Below are 25,111 nucleotides of genomic sequence, written 5' to 3'. Positions count from 1 at the left end.
AGGAAAAAAATGGTGGAAAATTATATTTCAAGTGGAAAGCTTATTGTCACACTTTTTTTTGGGTGTCAAATAATTAGAGGATATGGGCACGCTTTAAAAATGTGAACGTACGAAAAGAAATTAGTCACGCTTTAAAAGTGTGCCTGTTTTCTTCTATTACCTTGCTTTTGAAGCCAAATCACTAATCTAATGGGAATATTATTATGTTTTATTTCAACTAATAATTATCATATAAGTTGTATTATTTTATTTTTATTATTTAAAAAAATATGTTTAATATTATTTTAAAAGTAAACATGTTAAAAATAATAGAAAAGGAGAATTTTATTGATATTTTTTAATAAAAATAAGCTTTTAAGAATATACTTTTACATTTTGCGGATATATCCGATATCCGATCCAATTCGATCCACAAATGTGCGGATCAGATCAGATCGGATCCAAGCTTAAAAATTGCAGATATTGGATATGATCCGATATTTTAGTACGGATCGGATCGAGATTTTAGCTCTATCTGATCTGATCCGCGTTCACCCCTACCTACACTAATAGTTAAACCGAAAAAATTCTCTGTAACTGAAATAGAGAAAGGGGAGTCTTAGAAGGTGACGAAATTATGGCCACAACAAACAAATTTACATACATTGAAATAGAGAAATAGCGAGGGAATAAATTCGTACCTTCTTGTGTTATGGTGATGGTTGAGCACTAATTGAGGGAGAGGCAACGACGACTGAAGGAGGAGCGAGAGAGAGTTCGCGTTGACAGAGGTAGGGTTCGCGTGAGAGAGAGTGAGCGCTGAGGGAGTCCTTACAAGCGAGAATGAGCACCGACGGAGGGCGCGCCGATGGAGGGTGCGCCGACAGAGGCAACACTAATTGAAGTTAACAAGGGTTGCGAGAGAGGGATAGATGGTTGCGAGTTGAGAGATGAAGATGAGTTCTCAATGATGAAGAGGTCTACGAGCTGATAGAGGGTTGCGAGCTGAGAGAGGGCTACGAGATAAGGTTCTTAGGGTTTGGGGTTCTTAAAGAGTAATAAAAAGGGTTTGAGTAGGGTTTAGGGTTGTCACTTCTCTTGAGTGATGTGTTTTGAAAAAAACTTAAGTGTTGGAGAAAAACATTGGTAGAAAATTAAATTTCATGTGGGAAGCTTATTGCTATGCTTTTTTAGGGTGTTAAATAATTAGAGGATATGGACATGCTTTAAAAATGTGAACATAGGAAAAGAAACTAGTCACGCATCAAAAGCGTGCATATTTCCCTCTATTGCAACACTTTTAAAGCCAAATCACTAATCTATCGTCACTCACATAAAAGAGTGGCGATTGATCCCTTTTGGCCACACTTTTGAAATGTGACATGGAAAAGCGTAGCTAAATCTCTAGTCAATCGCTACCATTATAAAAGCGTAGTCGCTGACCCTTTTGACCATGCTTTTAAAGCGTAGCAAGAAAAAAGTGTGACGACAGGCCTTTTTTTCTTGTAGTGAGAGTCAACACGCAGGGTGTGTGTTGGGCACATGATAATATTCTGCCAACACACAAAGAGTGCATGTTGGACACGTGTCAACATTCTGACCAACACGCAGAATACGTGTTGAACACGTGTCAAACTGCAGCACACGTTCCCTGCGTGTTGTATCGGTATTTTTTGCACATTTACAATATCTTTATAGTAATACAAATGGGGAGCTCATTTGCTGACGTGGCGCTCATACGTTGAGTCTGGGAGTTTATTTGCTTACGTATCGTCATTAGAAATTTTTAGATTTATATTTATAAATTATAAATTATTATTTGCTTAGGTTGTTATTTTCAAATTTTAAGTTTGGGTTGTTTTACTTAGGTGGTTATTTTTTAAATTTTAAATTGTTTTATTTGTTTGGGTTGTTTTACTTAGGTTGTTGTTTTTTAAATTTTAAATTAAAGTCAACCAAATTTAAAAAAATTTAGTTATGATGCAACTATAAAAGGATAAATTATGAGAGATGTAAAGCACCACAATTTAAAGTACATCAATCCTACAATCGACAATTTGTGTGTACGTATACGAGTGATACAGTTATAGACACTATCAAATTACGGAAATTCTCCATTGCCATACTCAATTGAGATGGTTTGGCTCGATGAAGACACGAGTTTTCTACTAATATCCTTTTATCCATGACTCCAAGGTTATTTATTTATTTTTTTAAATTAAAGTCTATGTACATTTGATTAGATATTGAATAAGTCTATATTTAACTTTTTCTTATGTTATTTTCTTTTTTAAGCAGGTATCGAATAAAGCTTGGTGTCATTGATGGTTCTAACGTGCATGTTATGTAGTCTTTGACAAAGAGGTAAAACAAGTTTTGGGAAAGAGCTGTGTAGAGATACTTGATCCACTCCTATTGGTAAGATCTAACCAATATTTATTTCTAAAAGCATTAGTGAAGATATTTTTATTGGTACTTTTTATATTATTTATTATTAATATATTATGTAATACCCTGCAGAAAGGAGATCTATCGGATACACCTACACTTTTACTCAACCTAATTGATAAGATCTTTCTCTTCATCGTTGAAGTTCAAATATCTGATAATCCACATTTTTCCCCTTCTTATAAAGTTAAGAAGATAACTGATAATGTGGATCTCATAAATAAATTCAAAGAGGCTCACCGTATTCAAATTGTGAGTATATATAAGTGTACTTTCTATTAAAAATTAATTTATTTTTTGCTTTCTTGGTCATTAGTAGTATCTAATTTATAAATAATAATTAATTATAATTTTAGGAAGTTGACTACACCGGTGTTTTGCTTCCAATTTCAAAGACATCCTCAATCATTGAAGGGGAGAAAGTAAAAGGTGCTAAGGTATTTGTTCAAAAAATATATATTTTTTTTTGTTCTCTCAAAATTAGATCTTAATTTTATTCAAAATATATTAGTGAGATAAAATCAAAGGTTAGAAAGAAGTCTTTAATTTAACGTAGTTTTTTGTACAGAATTTGTTGATTGAATTCTCCAATGAAGTTACGGCCAATGATGAATCCGAATTATTGGAAAATGCTATTACACCAACTAAGCGACTATCCTCGGAGTCAGAAGATTCGAAGGTGGAAGGAGATACCTCAACTTGCAAGAAGATCAATATTGAGAAAGAAACTTGAGAATTTTGATGCACATGTTTTGAGAATCCCATTTAGAGTCTATCTAATAGAATAATGCCAAGTATATGTTTGTTTTGGTGGAAACATTGTATTTTCTTGAGTTGTTATTTTTTTTTGGTTCTTTTCGATTTTTATGTTTGAAATTTCGAATTTTTTTAAATATAAATTGAAGTTATTTGGTTATTACTTGTGGTTTTATTTTTAATTTGATTCTCACCGTTGATATTCTGATAATTTTTAATTTAATATTTAATGTCATAAAGTTATAAATTTCTTCTTTGAATTATTGTTGATACAATTAAGTTAATTATTAATTTTTAATGTGTACTTATTTAAAAAATCTAATTATAATTTTTAATTAAAGTATTATGTTTAGAATTTTAAATTTAAATTCAAATATACTTTTTTTTTTAATTTTTACGTAAGCAATTGAGTTTGAGAATATTTTTTAAAAATTTATATAATTTATAAGCTACTATGCTAATTACAAAGGATTATAATAAAGTAAATAGAATTATCTTATTAAGATGTGAAGTTATTTATACTATTTAAAAAAAAATATAATACTGTTTAAATTTTAGAAAAAGTATAATAAAGTTAATACTATTTATGATGAAACTAAAAAAAATAATTTTTAAATTAACAAATTTTTATATTCCTAATGGACAATGGATGTTTGATTAAAAATTTTATTTAAAAATTTAAAATTTATACTAGCTAATTAAGAAATTCTATTTAAAAATTTTAAATTTGAATTTCTAATACTAATTTCTAATTAAGTAAGTTTTTAACTATTTCGATTTTTAAATTTAAACTTTTTTCCTTGCCACACTTATAAATTTTTATTATTATCTTTTAGATTGTCTCTCCACAGTAGAAGTACTTTCATCTTTTTCTCTCTTTTTAAGTATTTTTTTCTAAATTTACGTAATTTATAAGGTTATTAATTTTTAGATTGTATTTAATTTTATTTATTTTTATCGATAAATAATATGATTGATACTATTTATGACGAAACTAATAAAAATTATTTTTAAATTAACAAATTCCTATATTCTTAATGAATAACAAATGTTTAATTAAAAAAGTTTATTTAAAAATTTTAAATTTGCACTAGCTAATTAGAAAACTCTATTTAAAAATTTGAAATTTAAAATTCTAATACTAATTCCTAATTAAGTGGCTTCTTAACCATTTTGATTTTTAAATTAAAATTTTTTTATTTGTCACATTTATAATTTTTTTTCTATTTAATTCGTTTATATGGTTATTTTTTAGATTATCTCAGCACAACAATAGAGGTACTTTCATCTTTTTCTCTTTTTTACTCATAAGTTATTCATTTTCAATCTCTTTATTTAAGGAAATGGAAAAAAAGATTTTAACTATAAGTTGAATTTATTGATCGTGAGATTAAACTTATATTTATTTGAAAAAAGACACTTTTATAAAAAAATATATTATTTTCTGTAAAATATGTTTACGTAACTAAATAAATGAGAATAAAAAAGAAATTAAAGCAGCCATTGAAAATAAAACTTGTGCAATTTTACATAGACATAAGCAGACACTAATTTCATATTCTATTTGGTAAGTTAGACATGAGAAAAAATTGTAAAAAATTAGTGTCTCAAGTAAAAATTTAGTGTTTTAGCATTCTAAAGAGACACAAAATACATGTTTTTAATGAGTATTTGTGTATGACTATGTCTTTCATTATTTTTGTCTCAGTAAACAAACACCATATATGTACTCCTGGGTAATCCTGTATCTATGTTTTGATGGACATATATACCAAAATCAAACGCTGTCATATGTGTACTATTTTATTTTTTTTAATAATATAAAAAATTTGATAATAAAAATGTATTATGTATAATGTATATATATTTTTAATTAGTCAAAAATTTATTTATTTGATATTTTTAGGTATATATTGAAAGATGCAAGAAGTCCAAAGAGAAGCAAGATTATATTGAAGAGAAAATTGATATTAAAAGACAAAGAAAATACAAAGTGAAGCACATTTCAAGGTAGATTTCATATAAAAAAATAATTAATTATTTTATCATTTTTTTTAGGTTAGAATAATATATTTTTTTATTTGGTATTTTTAAGTATGTCAGTTCTATATATTTAGTTTTTATTGGGTATACAAAGTAACTAACATGTCATGAGTAGTTTGGCCGAATGAAAGCCCATAAAATACAATATTTTCTATATATTATTTAGCTATTGACAAGTAATAAATTATTAATTTACATTGTCTTCGTAATATGTTACTAAATTTGTTTACGAAAAAATTACAGGAAATTCGAGTGATAGTTTCAATGGTGTGCATTTTGAGTCGGTGTTGTCGAACATTACAAATAGTATTAATACAGATTTATTTTTAGATTTTTTTTTTGGAACTTGCTTATGTGACATGCACTTTATGTATTTTGATTTTTCTACTATTTATTCAATTATAAACTTTAACAGAAAATATGTTCAAAAATAATATCTCGAGTTATCTTATTAGGTAATAATCCAACACCATATCGATCAAGGTCTCCAACTACTAATCTACACTCTGTAGATGAAAAAGAACGATGTTCCAATATTAGTGATATTAGTAATTTGGGTATCACACGTGAAGCATATGATAGCCCATGTCATCAGACAAGTCAACAATATCTTCAACAAACATCAAACCATATCGACCAATTACAAAGCCAGCGTATGTTAATATGCTTTTATTACTTAAAGACCAAACATTTAACTTTTCAATTGGTCTATTAAAAATAATCTTTGGTATATGCTACATAATTATTATAGATTCATTAGAGTACACAAATCGAATTAGATTGCAAAGGGATGCAAGACTGAATAGGAAGACTATGCTACTTCAAAAGAGACATGGTAAGATAAGCATGATAGATTGTAATTATCACAAAGCTAAAATTTTACTTCTTTTATCTTTAATATTACCTTCATAATATATATTCATAATTCAGCTGATTCAAATATTTAACATATATTCATTTTTTTTATAATATAAATTACTTGATGTATTATCTCTAATGATTACAGGAGCAAGTACATCTAATTCAAATTTAGATACTAAAAAATTAGAAGAAGCGTGCATAGCAAAAAATATTACAATTAGTTATTATCAGTGTTAAAAATAATTATTAACAATAATTTTTAACACTGATAAGTATAAAAATAATATTTATAAAAGATTACCGAAAAATACAATTTATGGATTAAAAAGATGAGATCATATAATACAATTTTATTGTGCCAACCTCAAGATTTAAGTTTTACATGCACGTTAATCAAACAATAAGAATTACAATAAATCAATGTTCAAATACAAAAATTATAATATATAACCATATCTTAGTTTGAATTTTAAAACTTGAACACTAAATAATAATTGTTTGTTTATAAAAAGCATAACAATAGTAAATAATAAAGTGCTGATATTGCTACTTCTTAAATTACCTATATTCTCAGCAACATCGAATATGGCTGGGTCAGGGGCGGAGCTAGACTAACTATTTAGGGGGCGATGTTTAATAATTTACTAAAATTATTACCTACTGCAAAGTAAAAGTGAGAAATTTGAGTGAATGAAGATATCAGAGAAGTCCAAAACAGGATCCAATTTTGAGTTCTCAATATGTTGTATGCGAGGAAAGGTACAACTGCCATTTTGAAGCACTTGATCGGACGCTCAGGGATCTTATGTCAGTTATCGATCAACATAAGACACATCAACCATTTGGTGGTAAGGTTGTTGTTCTAGGAGGTGATTTCAGACAGATACTTCCGGTGATTTCGAAAGAAAGTAGACACGATATATTGGCATCCGCTATTAACTCATCTCATCTGTGGTCATTTTGTAAGGTTCTGAAACTGCATACGAATATGAGGCTTCTAATGTCTTCTTCGGATCAAGATGAAGGTGAAATGAAGAGATTTGCTAATTGGATACTTGATGTTGGAAATGGAAATATTGGCTCTGTTGTTGGTGATGAATCAGAAGTTGAAATTTCAGATGATCTATTGATTACAACTACTGATGACCCTCTCTCTCATTTGGTAGACTTTGCATATCCAAATTTGTTGCAAAACATGTCAGATTACAGGTATTTTCAGAGTAGGGCAATTCTTGCACCCACGCTTGAGAGTATCGAGAAGGTAAACGATTTTGTCTTGACAATCTTTCCGGGGATGGAAAAGGAGTATTTGAGCTCTGACACAACATGCCAAGCTGATGAGAATGAAGATGTACAACAAGAGTGGTTCACACCAGAGTTCCTAAATGACATCAAATGTTCGGGACTACCCAATCACAAGTTGACTTTGAAGTCAGGAGTCGCTGTAATGCTATTGCGAAACATAGACCGAACTTCAGGTTTATGCAACGGGACAAGATTAATAGTTAACGAACTTGGCAGCAACGTAATTGGAGTGACGGTAGTGACCGGTAGAAATATTGAAAATAAAGTGTACATTCCAAGAATGAACTTGATCCCTTCAGATTCAGGATTGCCATTTAAGTTCCAACGGAGACAATTTTCATTAACAGTATGCTTTGCAATGACCATTAACATGAGTCGGGGTCAATCATTATCACATGTACGGCTTTATTTGTCAAAATCAGTGTTCACCCATGGACAACTTTATGTTGCTTTGTCAAGAGTTAAGAGTCACAGTGGCCTCAGGATTTTAATTATAGACGAAGACGGCAATCCAAAGTCATCAACAACAAATGTCGTGTTCAAAGAGGTTTTCAATAATATTTAGGTAAGAATAATATTATTTTTATTTTAATAGCATGTTATGATTTACACTTTTGTACAAATATTTACTATAGATATAACTAATTTATCTATAACTCTTTTTTCAAATTTGAAATGAAATGTGTAACAAGGAACACAACATCCTATACCAAATGCTTTTCTAATGAAATTAGTAAGATACTAGGTTGTCGATAAATTTTTATTAGCTTTTTGATATAAAATTTAGGGTAAAATTAACATGCTATTATTACAGTTATATATGTTCTTATTTTTTTATGGCTCCCTCCTTATGGTTCAAGAATATTATAAACTTCAAACTCTTCTATTTATATTTTACTTTGAATAAAGATAAAATAACATATTTAACACGTTTATTATATAACGACGATGATAGTGTTATACTAAATTTAAATATAAGCCCGTGCATCGCACGGGTTTAACACTAGTTATAATACATTTCAAATATCAATATTTAATCAAAATCTCCATTTTTATATTCGTATTAAAAATAATGTATGATCTTTTTATGTAGTATTAGAAATTGATTTAACAATCAAAAGAATATAAATTCTCTTTAATTATAAATACTTACAACTCCTGTAAACTTTTTCTTTAAGAAAAAAAAATCAAATGTAGTAAGGAAGCAAAAAAGTTGAATACGTGATTTCGAACTTAAACAAAATACTAGAAATTTAATCAGTAAATTGTGTGCTCAATTGCTTTATAGATTATTTTTTATCAATAATATTTAAAAAATAATAAAAAAATTTAAAATCATTTAAATTTATCTTATTTATTATTAATTAATTATTAAAAATAATAAATATTAAATTAAATAAATTTAAACTGTTTGAATTATTTTTTTATTATTTCCTTAATATTACCGATTTAAGAGTTGGTTGGCTTGCAAGTGTAGGTAGTCGTTAGCTAGTTACTTACACACTATATAAGCTTCAGATGAATCAAAATTAGGTTCATATTTTGGTGTAGGAAGTAGGAAATTATCTTCCACATGTAGAAATCACCAAAAAAAAAAAAATCTGGCACATGTAGTCAATGCTAGATCGTGACAAGTATGTGAGAGTAAGGGACAAAACCGGCACATTTATCAATGACATATTATTACGTTTTGCATTGTTTTCACCCCACGGACGTAGCTTTATTTAATGCAGCCTTTGCACACAGTTATCGGCGAGGAATTAAGTTTGCCAACCATCAAGTTTTCTATAACCAGAATTAGTTAAGATCATAGTAATTTTTGGGCTTTTGTTTCTTTTGCCCCAAAATCTTTCGTTATATGTTGAAAGTTAGTTTGTCTTGGCCCATGTCTTACAAACAATGGTTTTTTCCATTAATGAAGATTTGACAGAATTGTTGTCGTCATAGTACTTAAAATTTCAATTTAATTCTTAAAATTTTTATTAAATAAAATAATTTTAAAATTTAAATTTTATTATGATTGCACATTTTATGTCATTAGTTTACTTTTTTTGATTGCACATAAAATATCAGTTTTCTTTATATGTCACATCACCTATGAAATGAATTATTTTATTGTTTGAGTGAATATTTTCATTACTTTTACCTTCTAGCCCTTTTTTCCTTCAAATGCAGCTGGAGGCCAAATGGGACCTAAAATGTGAGTTCACGAGCCGAATTAATGTGGCACGTAAAACTTTGTCTGCGTAAGTGAATTTAGGTTTCGTACGTAGAGCTTCACGTATACGGGTAATCCTCACTGTTTTGTTAGACATAGACATATGATTTTGAAGATTTGTGTTTTAGCCTTTCAATGACACATTGGCACCAGAATTCCTAATTTAAACTTTTATAGTACAAGTTATGATTCGATTATTGTGAAGAGGTCAAAATTTGACAACAGAAAAAAATATTCTTGGCATTAATTTTTTACAACAAATTTTACCTAGAATCATTGTGAACGGAAAAATACGATCAACATAAAAGTTATAGAACTTGAATTGTCATTTTCATCGGTTCTAAAATTTGCTTCAATCCAATCATTATAACACTTTGTAATGCATCTAATCTTAACTAATGCCTTATATTTAAGTATAAAAACTCAAACAAAACTTATCACGTTCACTAGTTGGATATCAAGCCACACTACAAGAAATTTGTTGATTACCGTTAGATTTTGGGTGAAATGTTTCTGTCGAATTTATCGTTGAATTTTTTGAGGGATTGCTATAATTTTTTGGCTAGGCAAAAAATCACTGTCGGATTTGATTATCCATCACAAGATCTGACGGTAACTTTAGCGCGAATGAGCTTTTTAATGGCAGTAAAATTACCGTTAGAATTTTCGATAGAATTATCTAACAGTAATTAAAATGCCAAAAAATTAAAATGGTGCCAATGTTATTGCCGAATTTTTTTTCCAACGGTGAACAAAAATGAAAATAGTCATTTCGGAAGTAACACTGTCAAAAATTTATCGTCGAATTTCTAAAATCCTTCGGTAAAACATTACTGATGATGTTTATACTACCGTCAAATTTTTTTAAGAATTTTGCCGGTAAATTCGATGATTTTAAACATTTTTTTGTAGTGCCAATTATACTCAAATATTAGAAGAAAAATCTATAAATTTGATCAATTATTGCAATAGAAGAGAAACAAATACAAAATTAATTGAAATTTTATGAAAAGTTGGATAAATTAATTCGAAATCTAGGAAATATATGTAATTTACTACTTAAAAAATTGAGTTTTATTGAATATAAAGTTTCAAACTACTAATTTGGCTATATTGAATATAAAGGTTTGGAAAGTGGCTCGAAATTAGGATAATACTTATGAGTTGACATAGATATAACCTGCAAATAAGTAGGGTGCAATATTTTTTCTTTTCTTTGGATTATATTAAGTGTTTGGTGTATTATTATTATTATTATTATTATTATTATTATTATTATTATTATTATTATTATTATTATTATTATTTATTTCGGTGCCTGACTTATGTGGTTAAAAAATCATATAAAATAGTTATATTGTCTGAGAGAAAATGATAATAAAGCTAAATTTGAAAATTTTGTTATATGAGATACTTATATTATACCATAGTTAAAAAAAGCGAAAAAAGAAAAAAGGAAGCTCAATTCAAGTTAGAACGAATTAAGTCGTAACACTTAAATAGGGTTAAAAATTTTTTTCTCATCTTGAAGAGATATCCCCTTTTAAGTTACTACAGTCTACAATGTCGGATTAAATTAGTTGAATCATCATTAAAATAGTGGTTGTAGTATACATCAATGAAAAAATGTGACATAGGTATTTTACATATAATAGTTGTTTGAAAATTATATGTTGGAAGAATAAGATTTTAAAGTTGTTCAATGCCTTTCGAAATATTTCTTATATAGTTGATAGTTAATCTAAGCATTAATGTATCTTCTTCTATTTATTTATTTGGATTGTAATGATGTACCCTCTATTTTTTTTAGCATGATTATTTTGCTTCCGATTTACAGACACAGACTTGACGTCATTGGTGTTGTATTGTTAACAACGATGGTTATGTTTGTTATGGATGTTTGATAGATGTTAGACTGATGTGGTTGTTGTTAGGAGGGATTTTTTTTTTTATCGAAATGATATTATCTCTTTACCTGGTATAATCTATTTGAGACTGAGATTGAGATTATTTTAATATTAATTCTTTTTTATTTGAATGGAATGAAATTTTTTTATTGTGCGATGTTCTCTATAATAAAATTAAATAAAGAATAAGAGATAATAAAATATAAAAGAACAGCAAATTACGGAGACTGAATTAGTCTTAAAAAAATTGGTTATGTAAGGAGTAAATGGTCAAATTAGTTTCTGAAAGATCAATCATATTTTAAACTGGTTATCGATTTTTTTTATTAAATTCGTCTTTTAAATATTTTAACTTAGTCATGTTAGTTCTTCCATCACTTTATTTGTAGATGGTGCCAAAAGTGCCAAAATTTACTAACGTGACATGTTAATCTACACTCAAACACCAAAAACAAACAAAAACCCCAAAAAAGAAAAACGAAATTCTCTAATGAACTATAATCAAACACAAGACCTAAATCAAACTTGAAATTGAGTATTTGGGAGAAAAGTAGTGAAGATCAATCAGAAAGAAGGATATGCAAGAGAAGAAGCTCACCAAAATGCATAAGCAGGGAAGACGAAGAAGTTTTGTTTGATTATAGTTCAGCGGTGAAGATGAAGCGCAAAGACAAAGATGGTAGCAGGTGTGACGAGAGAATTGCGACTAAGAGTGGAGGAGATGGTTTGGCGCGTGTGACTCAGGAGTATGGGAAGGGATGCGAATGAGTGAGACTGAGATTGTTTTTCCAGTTTTTAAATTTTTGTATTTGTATACGTATAAAAATACAATGGCTGATTTTTATAGTTGATTTTGGTGTACACCTAGTGTAGTTGTATAAAAGAAATATAGAAAAACTCACGTGACAAGAACAAATATGAAATAATCAATACACCAATATGGAATTAAAATAATGTTTTCTCACATTCTCATGCGTATGTGAAATTAAAACCTGAGAGGACTGGCGCTACACCCTTCTTTCCTTCTGCACATCTGATGCAAATTTGATTGTAAAACTTGAAATAGATTATGGAATACCTTCAAGGATATGCTCTCACACCGGAAATATATGTCGCGGCAATAGATGCAGATGCACTTTCAGCAAACTCTTCCCAGGAATGAGTGGTTAGTATGACAAAATCTGCAAGTTTCCCTGGAGATAAGGATCCCAGATCATTGTCAAGGAAGCTTGCCCGAGCAGCGGAAATGGTGTACCTGTAAGGCTGACAGAGATTTAGAATCATGCATGACTAGGAAGAAGCAAATAGAAATGCCGAGGAAGTATAAAAAGAAGAATCAATAAGAAACTGGTATGAAAATATTTGTCATCGTTATCTGTTGTAGATTTTTAACCTCCTCACGAATCATGATTTCAGCCAGCTCTTTAGTAATATATTTGTTCATCTCAGACCACTAATGTTCAACACTTTTCATAAGACATTCACATCATATAGCACCACTCAAAAGAAAATCATGTACACGAGGTTGAAAATGCATTATGAGCATAGGATAAAAACACCTTTGAAAAGTAAGTTAAAAGATTACAATTAGCATTACAATCATCAAAAGTATCATATGAAGAAGGAGCAAGAATGTAACATGCAATCATCATCTAGAAATCAGAAATCATGGCTTCATGCATCAATGTGCCAGATTGAAGTACGAATATGATTAGTACTAACGAACTGAATACGCAGTGGTTTTATTCAAATTTCAAACAAAAGATCTTTATCCTGCTTACGCCTTTATCGCATCATCTAATGAAATGCACTCTGATGGAATCCATGCATTTTCCCATGTATGAGGCTGTCTTCTCATTGCTGTCTTTATACCACTTAAGGGATTTATGTCTGCCACCTGTAAAACAGACACAATGTGAAAACATAACTTTTAACTAATTCTGTTGGGAAGCATGAAAATTTGCATAGTGACAAGTACTAATATATGTCACAAACTTACAGGCCAGTCAGAACCAAATGCCACTAATGCATTGTTTTCTAAGAGTGACCGAAATAAATAAGATCCATTGTCAGCCCTATCTTTGCCAAGCTTTTTCCTGGCAGTGTCCGCATCATTCAGCAAGTGATCTGGCTGTTGATGATTGGTAATGAGAAAGCGGTCACAAATCTTTTGAAGGATGATGTTTATACTTTCAAAGCATAAAACAAATGAACAGGGAATCATATATATCAAAAGGGTGCATATTAGGTTACTTTTCATGCCAGTCAAGAATCAGCCAAATAGAAAGTAAAAACCCAAAGGCAGTTTTTGGGAACATGGTAGTGGAGAGAAAGGTCTCATCCCAGTACTGATTTCTAGGATTTTCAAACAAGTTATTAATGTAAAATTTGGAAAAGCTACTTTATCGATGCAATAGAATAAGATTAGTCCCCGCTAGAATCCAATCCCTGTAAAGCTGTAGCAAATGCATCTTTGAGTACCAAAATGCACTCGTAGTGGTAGGTTTGGAAAACACATCTCAAGATTCAAAAGGTACTCTGATATGGTATTATATAATATAAACAATATCTAGTTTCAGCATAGTAAGATGGAACTGTATTTGCAATAAAAAGAACAAGATTAAATGATATATGAAATGATACATCATCATAAAAGACAAAAAGATGAGAGGTGACAGATTTAGAACATATTTAGCAAACGCTGATTTAAATTGCACACTTCAGCTACTCAAGTGACGGTTATATCATCATATTAAGAGGGCAAAGACAAAACGGATAGTGAAAACATAACAATCATAGAAAACCTGCATAGAAGCAATAACCCATTGTTTGCCAAATCGGTGTGGAGCTCCCATAGCCAGATGCTGAGCATGCTCAATCTGCAACCAGAGTTTCAGTAACTTGATTTAATTCACAAAGATTATATTAGAACTCTATCCCTATAGCAGAAGTAATAGGGTAAGCTAAGAAGTCTCAGATTGGCTTAGAACATTAGGAACAGCAGTAACTAGCTTCTGCCAGCTAGGATGAAAGCTGTACTAGCTGTCATTAACTTAACAGTGCAAAGTCTAAATTACCCTTTGAGTAGCTTCCCCCACAAACTACCTATCTCTTGTATATAAACTGAACTCACTCAATTGAGATTTGAGAAGTCATAATACACATTTCAGAAAACTTCTCTTCTCTCTCTTTACTCTATTTTCAGTTTCCTATTAAGAAGCTTCCCTAGATTTAACTTGCAGTAACCATATTACCCTAAATCTTCGATCTCTCGGTCCATTTGTAGAGGCAACTGAGCCATATGTGTCCAAGATCAGGTCATTTGCTTTGTCCCCTATAGCATGGATTGCAATCTGACAGATACAAACAGCGAGGCAACTAGCTGGTTACTAAAATTTGATTTGATATCAGTGTTAATACTAAAAGAAGAACAAATCACCTGCAGACCAGATAAATCTGACTCCAAAGCCATGTTGAAAAGAGCTTCAGACTCTATAAGTTGTTGGCCATAATTGTTTGGATCGTCAACATACGGCTACGAAATAAAATACCAGAGTAAATCCCATCAAGACTACATGATTACATGACCATGGTTAAACATGGGGATAAAATTATGTCTACCAAAAGATACGTGTCCCCTTGTCAACACTCTTCCACCAAGATCAAGTGAAAATAGAATACAGAATATTAACAATGTAGGATTTTAAACTAATAACAGGAAGTTTGAATGCTTGGTCTTGCCTCATAAAACAATGCACTATTGGAACCCAATGAGCCATCAGCAAAAGCTTTGACACCACCAATGTACACCCATTCGCTCAAGGCATAACCCATCTTGTTGATCACATGCTGAGCAGGAAAGTGTTAGAACTATAATTCCAAAATAGAATGTGGAGAAAGATTAGTGCACTATCCCTTATGCAATGGCAAATCACTAAGAACCCTAGAAATCAATACAAATCTGTGCATAGGCTTTGCATCTACAGCCAGAGGAAATTCTATTCCGCAAACCATATAATCCTTTTCTTAAAGAATTTCATTAAGATGAGAAGACTAATACAAGATAGAGGATAGAGTTCCTCTACATAAAAGCAAAACAAACAAAACATTTATCTATAAAGCATCGGTTTACAATTTCACAATATGTCTAAGAGGGAAAGTCCTTCATAGCTCATGAGCTTTACACAAATAGATGCCAGGTGTCATCATATCCCACAAAACCTGCTTGTCTATCACTATAGAATGTTCTAGACCCCTTCCCTTTCTAGAGTCCGCCCTAATATAACCCTTAGCTGTGACATCAAAGCCAAACAACCTTTCAACTAACTTTTCCTTGATACCACATATAGTTAAGTCCTGTTGTAGGCTCTGTAAATCCACACCCCTTTAAGACCTTCTATTAAGTACCTAAGGAAAGTGAGAAACCACACCTTAAAAGCTACTCTCCTTAAATACAACAAACACCATACTACTCAATGTGGGACTTTAGACAACCCATAATACCAAGTCCCTAACAATACACCATCCATAGAGAGCCAACGTTCATGATGGCTTCCCTCTATCGACATAGACCCAACCATCAGTACTCAGTATTCACCTTAATCCAGCCTATAGGTAGCCTTTCCTGCCACCAACAACCTGCCTCTGATATCATTGTTAAGTACCCATGGAAATTGTAAAACTACACCTTAAAAGCTGCTATTAAGGGAGAAAAACCACTTTCTTTAAATACAACATCAAACATCCCAGATTACTCGATGAAGGACATTGGACACCCCATAATACCCAAGTCCCTCAGACCTTTCCACATATACTTGTCTCAGTAGGACATTGGACACCCCATAATACCCAAGTCCCTCAGACCTTTCCACAAATACTTGTCTCAGTTAAAGGGTCCTAACACTCGACCAAAAGAAACAGGTCCTAACATTAACTTAAAAGTCACATCGTGTCCTCAAGATGACCAACATAAACAGCTTGAACAGCATGGTTAAAGGCCCAAGAACCATCGTAGGGAGGAAGATGAAGCCCCAAATACACTAACAATTCTGCTCCCCAAAGACTCATCCATCACAGCAGTCTTTTAGAGTCTCATCAGTTAAAGGCCTGGACAGCTTGATGTATTTTAGGTCTATTCCATAAGCTCCAAGACATGAGATGGGATGTTTGTTTTAGTGCCTTAACTATCTATTGTACCTCTGTGGGGATAACTTATCCTCTTCTGTATATTCTCTTCTTTTCTAATAAAATTTCTTTTTCTATCAAATAAATTGACACACCAACACACATTGTAATTAGAATAACTGAAAATGGCTCCCAAAATTAAGGGATTTGATGGGATTATCTTGTACTGTAAAATCTTATATATATATATGATGAGGGACAAATTTGTTAATCTAAAATCTTGGTATGACTACTTTGTCGCTTGTGTGTTTTTGTCAAGAACGAGATCGGAGGTTTATTATGTACACAAAACCACCGAGAAATCAAAGCATATAAACACAAAAAAGAATCATCACTAAGAATTTAGGCAGAGCAGGACAATACTAAACCTTTTATTAAAATAACCATAAGTGAAGAAGAGCTCATACCACTAAACGTGACCATGTCTCCATTGGAAAAAATAAACACACTCTAACTTTCATTTTTGACATAGAATCAGCCCATTGATAAACATCTGTAAAGATTGAAAAAATAAAACTAAGAAACAACAAACAGCAAAACATCATAGCAAAAGAATAAGACTTTGATCATAATTAGATATATATGAACATCAGGAGAAAACATCGACAATTCAACAGGCATTGTTATTGGCTTTAGGATTGTACCACACAACAAAATATTCCCATCTACTTTTTTATACAACGGAAAGTATAATTTAGATTAACTTAAGGTATTACAAAAATGAAATCATCAGTGGAGAATAATGTAATTCCTCAACATTCGTGGTTGTTAATTCATTGATTAATATTGTATTCAATTTCAATGCATTGATTGTGATTCTACAACTATATCTTGGAATTCAGTACAAAAGGCACTGTTTGCCTAATCAGTTCTTTGAAAACTTAGGCAGTGGTCCAATTAAGAAATCTTAGAAGACTTGTGAATTGCTCAAGTGGGCAACAGTTAGCACTATGATGTTTATATATAGAAAGGAAAAGAAAAGAATATGTATAGCAAGGAAACAGTAAATATCACAATTCCCAACAGGCACAAGAGTTTCCATTATGGTTATGTTGTCATTCAGATGACACAAATAAATAAAAACAAAATAACATTATAAAATAACACTAAGAAATATGATAAGTAATTTCATCTTATTAGCTGTAAATGAATGTCAAAGACTCAAACCATCCAAGTTAACCTGTAAAATCCTCCCAAGAAAGATTTGCTGAAGTCCCTGAATAATATCTTCCCATATCAACAACTGTTGTCACACCCCTTTCCAGAGCAAGATTGCTTGCTCTAAGCAGTGCCTCCCTCCTATTATCTACTAAATCCTCTGGAATCTGCGACATGACAAGTGACATTGCAGATTCGATCAGCAATCCAGTAGGTTCTGCATGACAAGTTGTCAACAGGCCAATGCAATAATTAGCAACACTGCACAAAGTTAGCCAATACAGAAGAATAATGAATCTTGAAATGAAATCGGCATTTGGCATTTTGCATTGGTGGAATAAATTCATAAACTGGTAGATTACAATAACCAAAACATATAGGCTACGTTTGGAAGGGAGACTGAGACTGAGAGACTAAAACTGGAAGACAGAGACCGAGAGACAGAGACTGAAAAGCCAAATTCGGAAGAATGAAAAAGAAGCAACAGAATAGGCAAATATGGTGTGGTAGAATGAGAAATTGCATGATAGTTTTTTATTCTGAACAACGGCTCGTGACAGAGCCCAAAATCCGCCATAGGTATTGGTAGCAAGGTCTCGCATGTAAAGAAAGGGTGAACAAGAGGAACAGAAACAGAAATGGAGTCTCAAAAAAGGGGAGGGAAGAATTCGAAAAGGAAAACCAACCAAAAATAGCGGAGGAGGAGGAGGGCCAACTGGCGACAGCGTGCAACGGTGATGCTGTCGGTCGTTCTTCGAGCAGCAAAGAGGGGCGAAGAACAACAAAGAAGGAAGAGATTTTCTGGGTTACTAAAAGTTGTGTGAGGCTAAAATCGGGGATTTGAAAAGTTGAATGAGGATATTTTCGAAAAGAAATATTATTAAAGTTTCAATCTACGTTCCCAGAAATTTCAGTCCTCTGTGTCCCCACTTTCGGAGGTAATGAAGAGACTGAAATTTTGTGTCCCAAAACTGAAATTTTAGTTCCCGTGTCTGCTTACCAAACACTACTCAATCCCAGTCCCCTAGTCTCAGTCCCAGGAAACAAACGCAACCATAGTCTGCGGAAGAAACAAAAAGGAGAGTGAGAACCAGGTAAGGGAGCTTCTGCTCAAAATGAGTTGCCTAGGTACAGGTACAATATCTATTTGAGATACAAATACAGATACCGGGGTATGAAAATTTTTCAAATAGCAGCATATAGGTATGGGAGGAAATATTTTATAAAATTGTAAAATAAGAAAAAGCGTAAAGTATATTTTTTGTCTCTAACGTTTGTAATTTTCTTCAAAAATACTTCTAACGTTTAGTTACATTCAATTTTGTCCCTAACATTTTTTATTTATGTCAAAATTATCCTGGACGTTAATTTCATGTAGAACTTCAGGGACAAAATTGAAAACTTCTAAGGATAGTTTTGACATAAATAAAAAACGTTAAGCACAAAATTGAATTAATCGAAAATGTTAGGAACAAAATTGAATGAAATTAAATGTTTAAAAAAAATTGCAAACGTTGGGGACACAAAGTATAATTTATCCTAATAAATAAAAGAGTAATTAAATTAGAAAAAAAATATTTCTATAAATATAACATTCGGAAGAATATCATACTAATTTGTTCTATAACTTAAATAGAATAGTTCAACTATAAGATTTGATGTTTTACGAAGGAGAATAAATTCTATATTGATTAAGAAGTATTCACAACTATCCCACAAGTGGAGTGGCAACCATTTAGAAGTACCCATGCAACATAATAGACAGCAAAGGTTGACCAGAAACAGTAACAGGGCGCGTTTCAAAAGCCAACTCTCCCAAGATTAAGGTGTTAGGTGAACTTTCATGTATGATTTTATATTTAACATGCATTTTGACCCAAGTCCTTTGGGTTTCAAATGCGAATAATAATAATGCCAGGTCAAACCTACATATTGCTAAATTTCAATTTTAAATCAGTTAGCAAGGATCAAACTATTAACCACTTGAATATAAGCCTCCAATATCATGTCAAATAGAAAAACTGCCATATATTAAGCTATTTAGTGGAGGCTTTCAAATGATTTTACCAAACAATGCTCAGTTAACCTAAAAAAATAGTAATAAGACTCTCAATATTACATACAAAAATCATCTTAAAAATGCATAATATATAACTTTCTAAGTTATTTCCTTTTGTGATTGACAGTGCAGCAACGAAACTTGGTTAATTAAAGAGTAGGACATGCAAACAGGGGTAATCCCCTATTACTTGTAGAAAGACCAATTTGTAATCATATAATCTTTAGATAATCACTACAGAAGGTTAAAAACATTGAATCTAAAAGAATGATCAGAATTCCAAATCTGTCTAATACAAAGATAACAAACCATTACCTCCATCTGGAGTCCTCTTTATAGTCCCTTCACTCGGATCAGCTGTTAAGTTTGTCACGCCACACAACATTAGTGCCACTGAGTTAGCCAAGCCCATGTGACCATCTGTTCTTGATAGCCATACCTGATTGTATAATTCAAATAACATACATCATTATGAAAGAAGATATCCAAATACTAAGGAACATCGGAAACATTAAGGCTCACGGGATTGTAAGGAGTGAAATCGTCAATCCAAGATGCAGTTGGCAGATCTCCTCCCCATAAATCATTGTTCCATCCTCCACCCAAAATCCAAGAACCTCGTTTTGTACCTAAAGTTAAAAGTGAACAAAATGAGTACATATCATACCCGATTATTCAGAATGCTTGATAATTTCCCACTTTGTGAACATAATTTTTTGACAGATTCAACAAGATATTCCATTGTTGTTAGCAACGTGAAAGAAAAATTAAAACCTTTTTCTGAAAGGCAACTAGTAATGTTTATGCTAAGAAAAGTAACCCACCAGTTGGAGAGACAGAAAGTGAGAATCAGATCTCTAACATAGTTAGGGGTTAATAAAATGGATGAGACAATTGATGAAAACATAGGTATCATTCATTTTTTATTGCATCAACATCATATTTAAATGATATATTTAGCTTCAGAATCACAACCAAATTTGATAAATGCAAAAGAAGTTTAAAATTAAGAACACATTTAAAACGAGAATTGAGTATGATCATCTTCAAGAAAACCATAAGTTTTGCATAAATTTTCTATCCATCAAAACTACGAAATTAGCATAAGCACAAGGCCTACTTTGTGCTGCATCTTTGATCCTTCTGATAAACTCATCCTTTTTATTCACACCTGTCAGATCCACCTGCATCATCTGCTCTAATAGGACTTTAAAAGGGGGGAACACAACAAAGCATCGTAAAGATATGGGATTTCTAAACATAATTAGTTCCTTACACACAAATGAATTGAGTATCCTAGTCTATGACAAGACAACAAAATCAATGATATAATATTGATATTCTCACTTCAAAACACCACCTGATACATAAGGTAGCAGTACATACAATTTCTTCAAGAGTCACGCTAGAGGTTGAGAGTATTTCCAGGACTACTAAATGTTTTGAACATATATACCATATCATTATTGCCAAAAATAAATAAACAATAAGCAAAGTGAAACACATGAGCACCAGAGAAAAGAGTAAAACTTTAATATAGGCGTAAACCATGAACTGAACCTGCAATCCACCAGGTATGAAATGCACATGGGAATCAATAAACCCCGGAACCACAACTTTCCCACCAAGATCCAACACTTCAGTTCCATAGCTGGCCAACTCCTGCATATGTGTGGTGCGATCAGACTCGGTTTGGACTCCAAAACCCACATAGATGAATAACCAAGTCACATTTGTTTGCGTAACTAATGACTAATGGAATGTGGTTGGATTGGTGGTTTGAGTTTCAATGGAATGAAACGGAAAGGAGCTCAAAGAATGTAATCAGTTTTCATTCATTGCTTGAATTTTATAACGGATATGAAGCGGAGTGGTTAGAAATGGAACAAATGTCATTCCGTTTTACCAAAACCCCATATTTTGCTGCTACCAATATAATGCATTCTTGTTTATCCAAACATTATAACTCCTTTGAACCACATTCCTCCAATCCCTTACTTAATAGAATGAAGTGGATGGTGGAGTAGAGTTAAACAAAACAGAATATCAATTCCATTCCATGGTTTGGATATTCAAGGATAGAGTGAACGTAAGGTATGAAGAGGATTATAACTACAATGTTTGGATTCAACCCAGGGAGTGTGGTAAGTAATGCAAAACAGAGGCTCATTCTCCCTTAAACAAATGTCAAGGTATCGATCCATGACAGCGAGCTATCCCACCATCGAGTTGCTTACAAAACAGCAAGGATTAGTTCCATGCTCATATGCTGGTCATGAAGGAGGGGGTGAAATGTTTGTATTCAACCTCATTCCTCCCAAATTTACCAAAAACCATGTAATGTAATAGGATGGAACTGATGAATTCTATATATTCCATTCATGGCCTTGCATGCATCCGAATAAAATAAGTTAATTCAAAATTGAAATAAATGGGTAAGTGAAAGAAAAACCTGCACATAGGAGTTGTTTCCAACACGGAAAACCCTCCCGTTGGCCACTGCCATGGATTCTGCAAATGGGAGAGAATCATCACCTGTATATATCACCCCATTCCTCACAACCAAATCTGCCACTTGCTGAGACGACATTAGTGCCTTCCAACCCAAGAAATCTGGAAGTTTTTCAAAACCTTATTGAATTGCAATGCAAATGGGAACAAAAAGTGTCAAAAGCAGAGAGAGGTTAGTTATAACTTACGAGTTGGGTGAAGAAAGGAGAAAGAAAGAATGGAGAGGAGAGCTATGGCAGTGGAGAGCAGCTTGAGAAGAGAGTTCATTGGGCACTCTTCTGTCCCCATGTAATATCCAGGAGTACTGTAGCAATTTCCTAAAATAGCCCTAAAAAGTTTAACTCAAAAATTACATCTCTTGTACTGAAAAATAAACAATTTCTACTCAAGAATATTATATTACAAACCATCTAACACAAAAGGAAAAAGGAAGGATGTCATTCAATGATGGCTTACTCAGAAAATCATGAAATTCACGTCTTGATGTGCTAATGTTATTCAGAACAGCAGCATCAACCACGTAACTGCAGGAAAAATCAGATTACTCGAGCTAAGTTTCACAAAGTCAACTAACAATTGCATCACTAGCTCAACATGTAATTCAAAACGGAGCAAAACCCTTAAATTTCAGAGAAATTTGAATAACAAGATCCAATTACAAGTGGACTAAGAGGTCTCAGCCGCATCACAATTTTAAATACACACTGCGAAAATTATATCGAACTATAACCAAGTTTTAACAATTCTAGCTTGCAGAACCGCATAACTAATATTTTGAAGGCTAATCAAATAACACACAATACATATCACTCCTAAAAGACATATGTCATCACAAAACCAATTAACTCCATGAATAAGGATAAAATGAAGTAAAAATCCATAGATAACAAACAACATTGGCGGAACTCACAAAATTTCAAATAACAAGACACAGTGAATGAAACGGAAGCACGAAGCTCAACCAGAGGAACGACGTCGAAGAGGGCTAAAGAGTCGTTTCTGGCGCCGGTGACAAACCACAGCGGGAGAGGAAGAGGAAGAGAAATGGGGAACTGTGTTGAGAAGAGGTGAGTTAAAGCATCTCCAATGATCGGAAACTAAATGTCTGAGTTATAAGTTATAACTAAGTGGTTTGAATATTATCCAGGTGGACTTTATGGTCCTTATAATTTGATCTCTAATTTTTATTTAATTTATTTTTATGATAAATTTTGAATATTTAAAAATTATTTATTTTTAAAATTAAATATTAATTTTTAACTCTTTTTATAAATGAGACAAATATTTTTAGACACCATAATAATTACCTATTATTTATTGAAAATTTAAAATATAGTGAAATTAATGTGTCACCTATTTATAGCTTAAATGACATAATTTTTTCAATTTCATTTTAAAATCTTAGATTTGAGTCTCATTTTTAATTAAAAAAAGAGTAAAATTAATATCATTTTATCACTACAAAACTTTCTCTTTTTTTTACTTTTTTTTCACATTCTAATCTGGTAAGTCAATGACTAATTCGTAGTAGATCAGAATTTAAGGATTTATCACTGCCAATGAATTACTGTATACAAGACAGTGATAAAAAAATTCATCCATTTTAAATTTTTGGTTAACTACTAATTTGGTTTTGTGGGAATATTTGACATAAGATTGAGTATCGGTACTTGTATATCGTGCTTGAGGTCGCTGTTTGTTGTCTTTTTAAAACTTTCGAGGCTTCATTTATCATTAGCAGGATTCATTTTGTTAGGGATGCTAACTTTTGAGTACCATTTTAGTCGTTTGCTCTTAAATTTTAATTCTCAATTTTTCACAAGGAGTAAATATCTTCTTTGGCCGTTTTTCGATACAAAAATAGACAAGTTGCTTCCCAACAATTAAAAAATGGCAATGTGACTCCCCTCCTTCCTTTTTAGGGTCATGCTACCGTGCTAACTTTAATTTTTGTCAGCGATTGCTAAAATGAGCTGGATAGACCATGTAGGAGACACATGTTGTTGTTCTTGTGACAGGAGGAGACAGGAAGTAAGTGGAAGGAGCATAGCGTAGAAGATTGTGCTACCCAATCACCGTAGTCCAAACCGCAAACATAAACGCGGGGGTGTGACTAAAGTAAACGAAGCTTGTCGTTCATGAGTGCACTTCAATGAATCTAGGTAAAACAATTTCTGTTCCCACATGTCTACAAACATCAAATACCAGTGGCTCCCAGTGTAAAGGAGAACATAAATCTTTATACACAAATGGAACCAGGAGTTACTTAAATTTTTATCAGGACATAACTTATTACATGGAAAGCATCTAAGCTGATTTTGCACACCTTTAGCAGCTTGTTGGCCAAACCCATATACTTAGCCGCGATGGTAGTCCAAAGTTGACTTGCGGTTCATAGTTTGGCACAATGCAATTTGCTACACAGGTGCAGTGTCAAGGAATTTAGATGGTAGACCAACCAGTATTCTAACGAAGCGAAAGAGAAATATAAAACACCATAAAGGACTACACTAATTGCAAAGGTCGTAGGCAGCCACCACCTTTGTTTGTCACCTTTCTTTTGCAGACAGTATTGCCACCACCAAGTTGATTACCTTGTTTGGACAAGCAATTCGCATGTCATTACGCTTGAAACAAATTTAATCCTTGGACATTGAAAAATATGACAAATTATTATGGAAA

The 25,111-nt window shown here is 32.0% G+C and overlaps 1 protein-coding gene across 6 annotated transcripts; it reads right to left on the bottom strand.

The window, feature by feature from the left end:
- Positions 1-12,300: 12,300 nt before the first annotated feature.
- Positions 12,301-23,563, bottom strand: LOC112707607 (protein LONG AFTER FAR-RED 3). Of its 6 annotated transcripts, none has more exons than XM_025759416.3 (17): positions 23,340-23,563; positions 22,886-22,953; positions 22,618-22,757; positions 22,371-22,531; positions 21,479-21,580; positions 21,039-21,111; positions 20,441-20,547; positions 20,234-20,357; positions 17,882-18,076; positions 17,109-17,194; positions 15,259-15,366; positions 14,957-15,052; positions 14,772-14,870; positions 14,322-14,396; positions 13,517-13,648; positions 13,299-13,414; positions 12,301-12,780 (listed from the first exon to the last, which is right to left on the bottom strand). In XM_025759416.3, the coding sequence occupies exons 3-17, from the start codon at positions 22,715-22,717 to the stop codon at positions 12,684-12,686; spliced, it is 1,671 nt and encodes a 556-aa protein (XP_025615201.1). In that variant the 5' UTR covers positions 22,718-22,757; positions 22,886-22,953; positions 23,340-23,563; the 3' UTR covers positions 12,301-12,683. The 6 variants fall into 6 exon arrangements, with proteins under 6 accessions (XP_025615201.1, XP_025615199.1, XP_072057453.1 ...); XM_025759414.3 differs by having other exon boundaries at positions 12,301-12,772; XM_072201352.1 differs by having other exon boundaries at positions 12,301-12,772; positions 22,618-22,746.
- Between the last annotated feature and the right edge of the window lie 1,548 nt (positions 23,564-25,111).

Source organism: Arachis hypogaea, chromosome 8, assembly GCF_003086295.3.
Source record: "Arachis hypogaea cultivar Tifrunner chromosome 8, arahy.Tifrunner.gnm2.J5K5, whole genome shotgun sequence".
Classification (NCBI taxonomy): domain Eukaryota; kingdom Viridiplantae; phylum Streptophyta; class Magnoliopsida; order Fabales; family Fabaceae; genus Arachis; species Arachis hypogaea.
The sequence above is the reverse complement of the archived record's forward strand: the minus strand, read 5'-3'. Positions and strand labels throughout refer to the sequence as shown.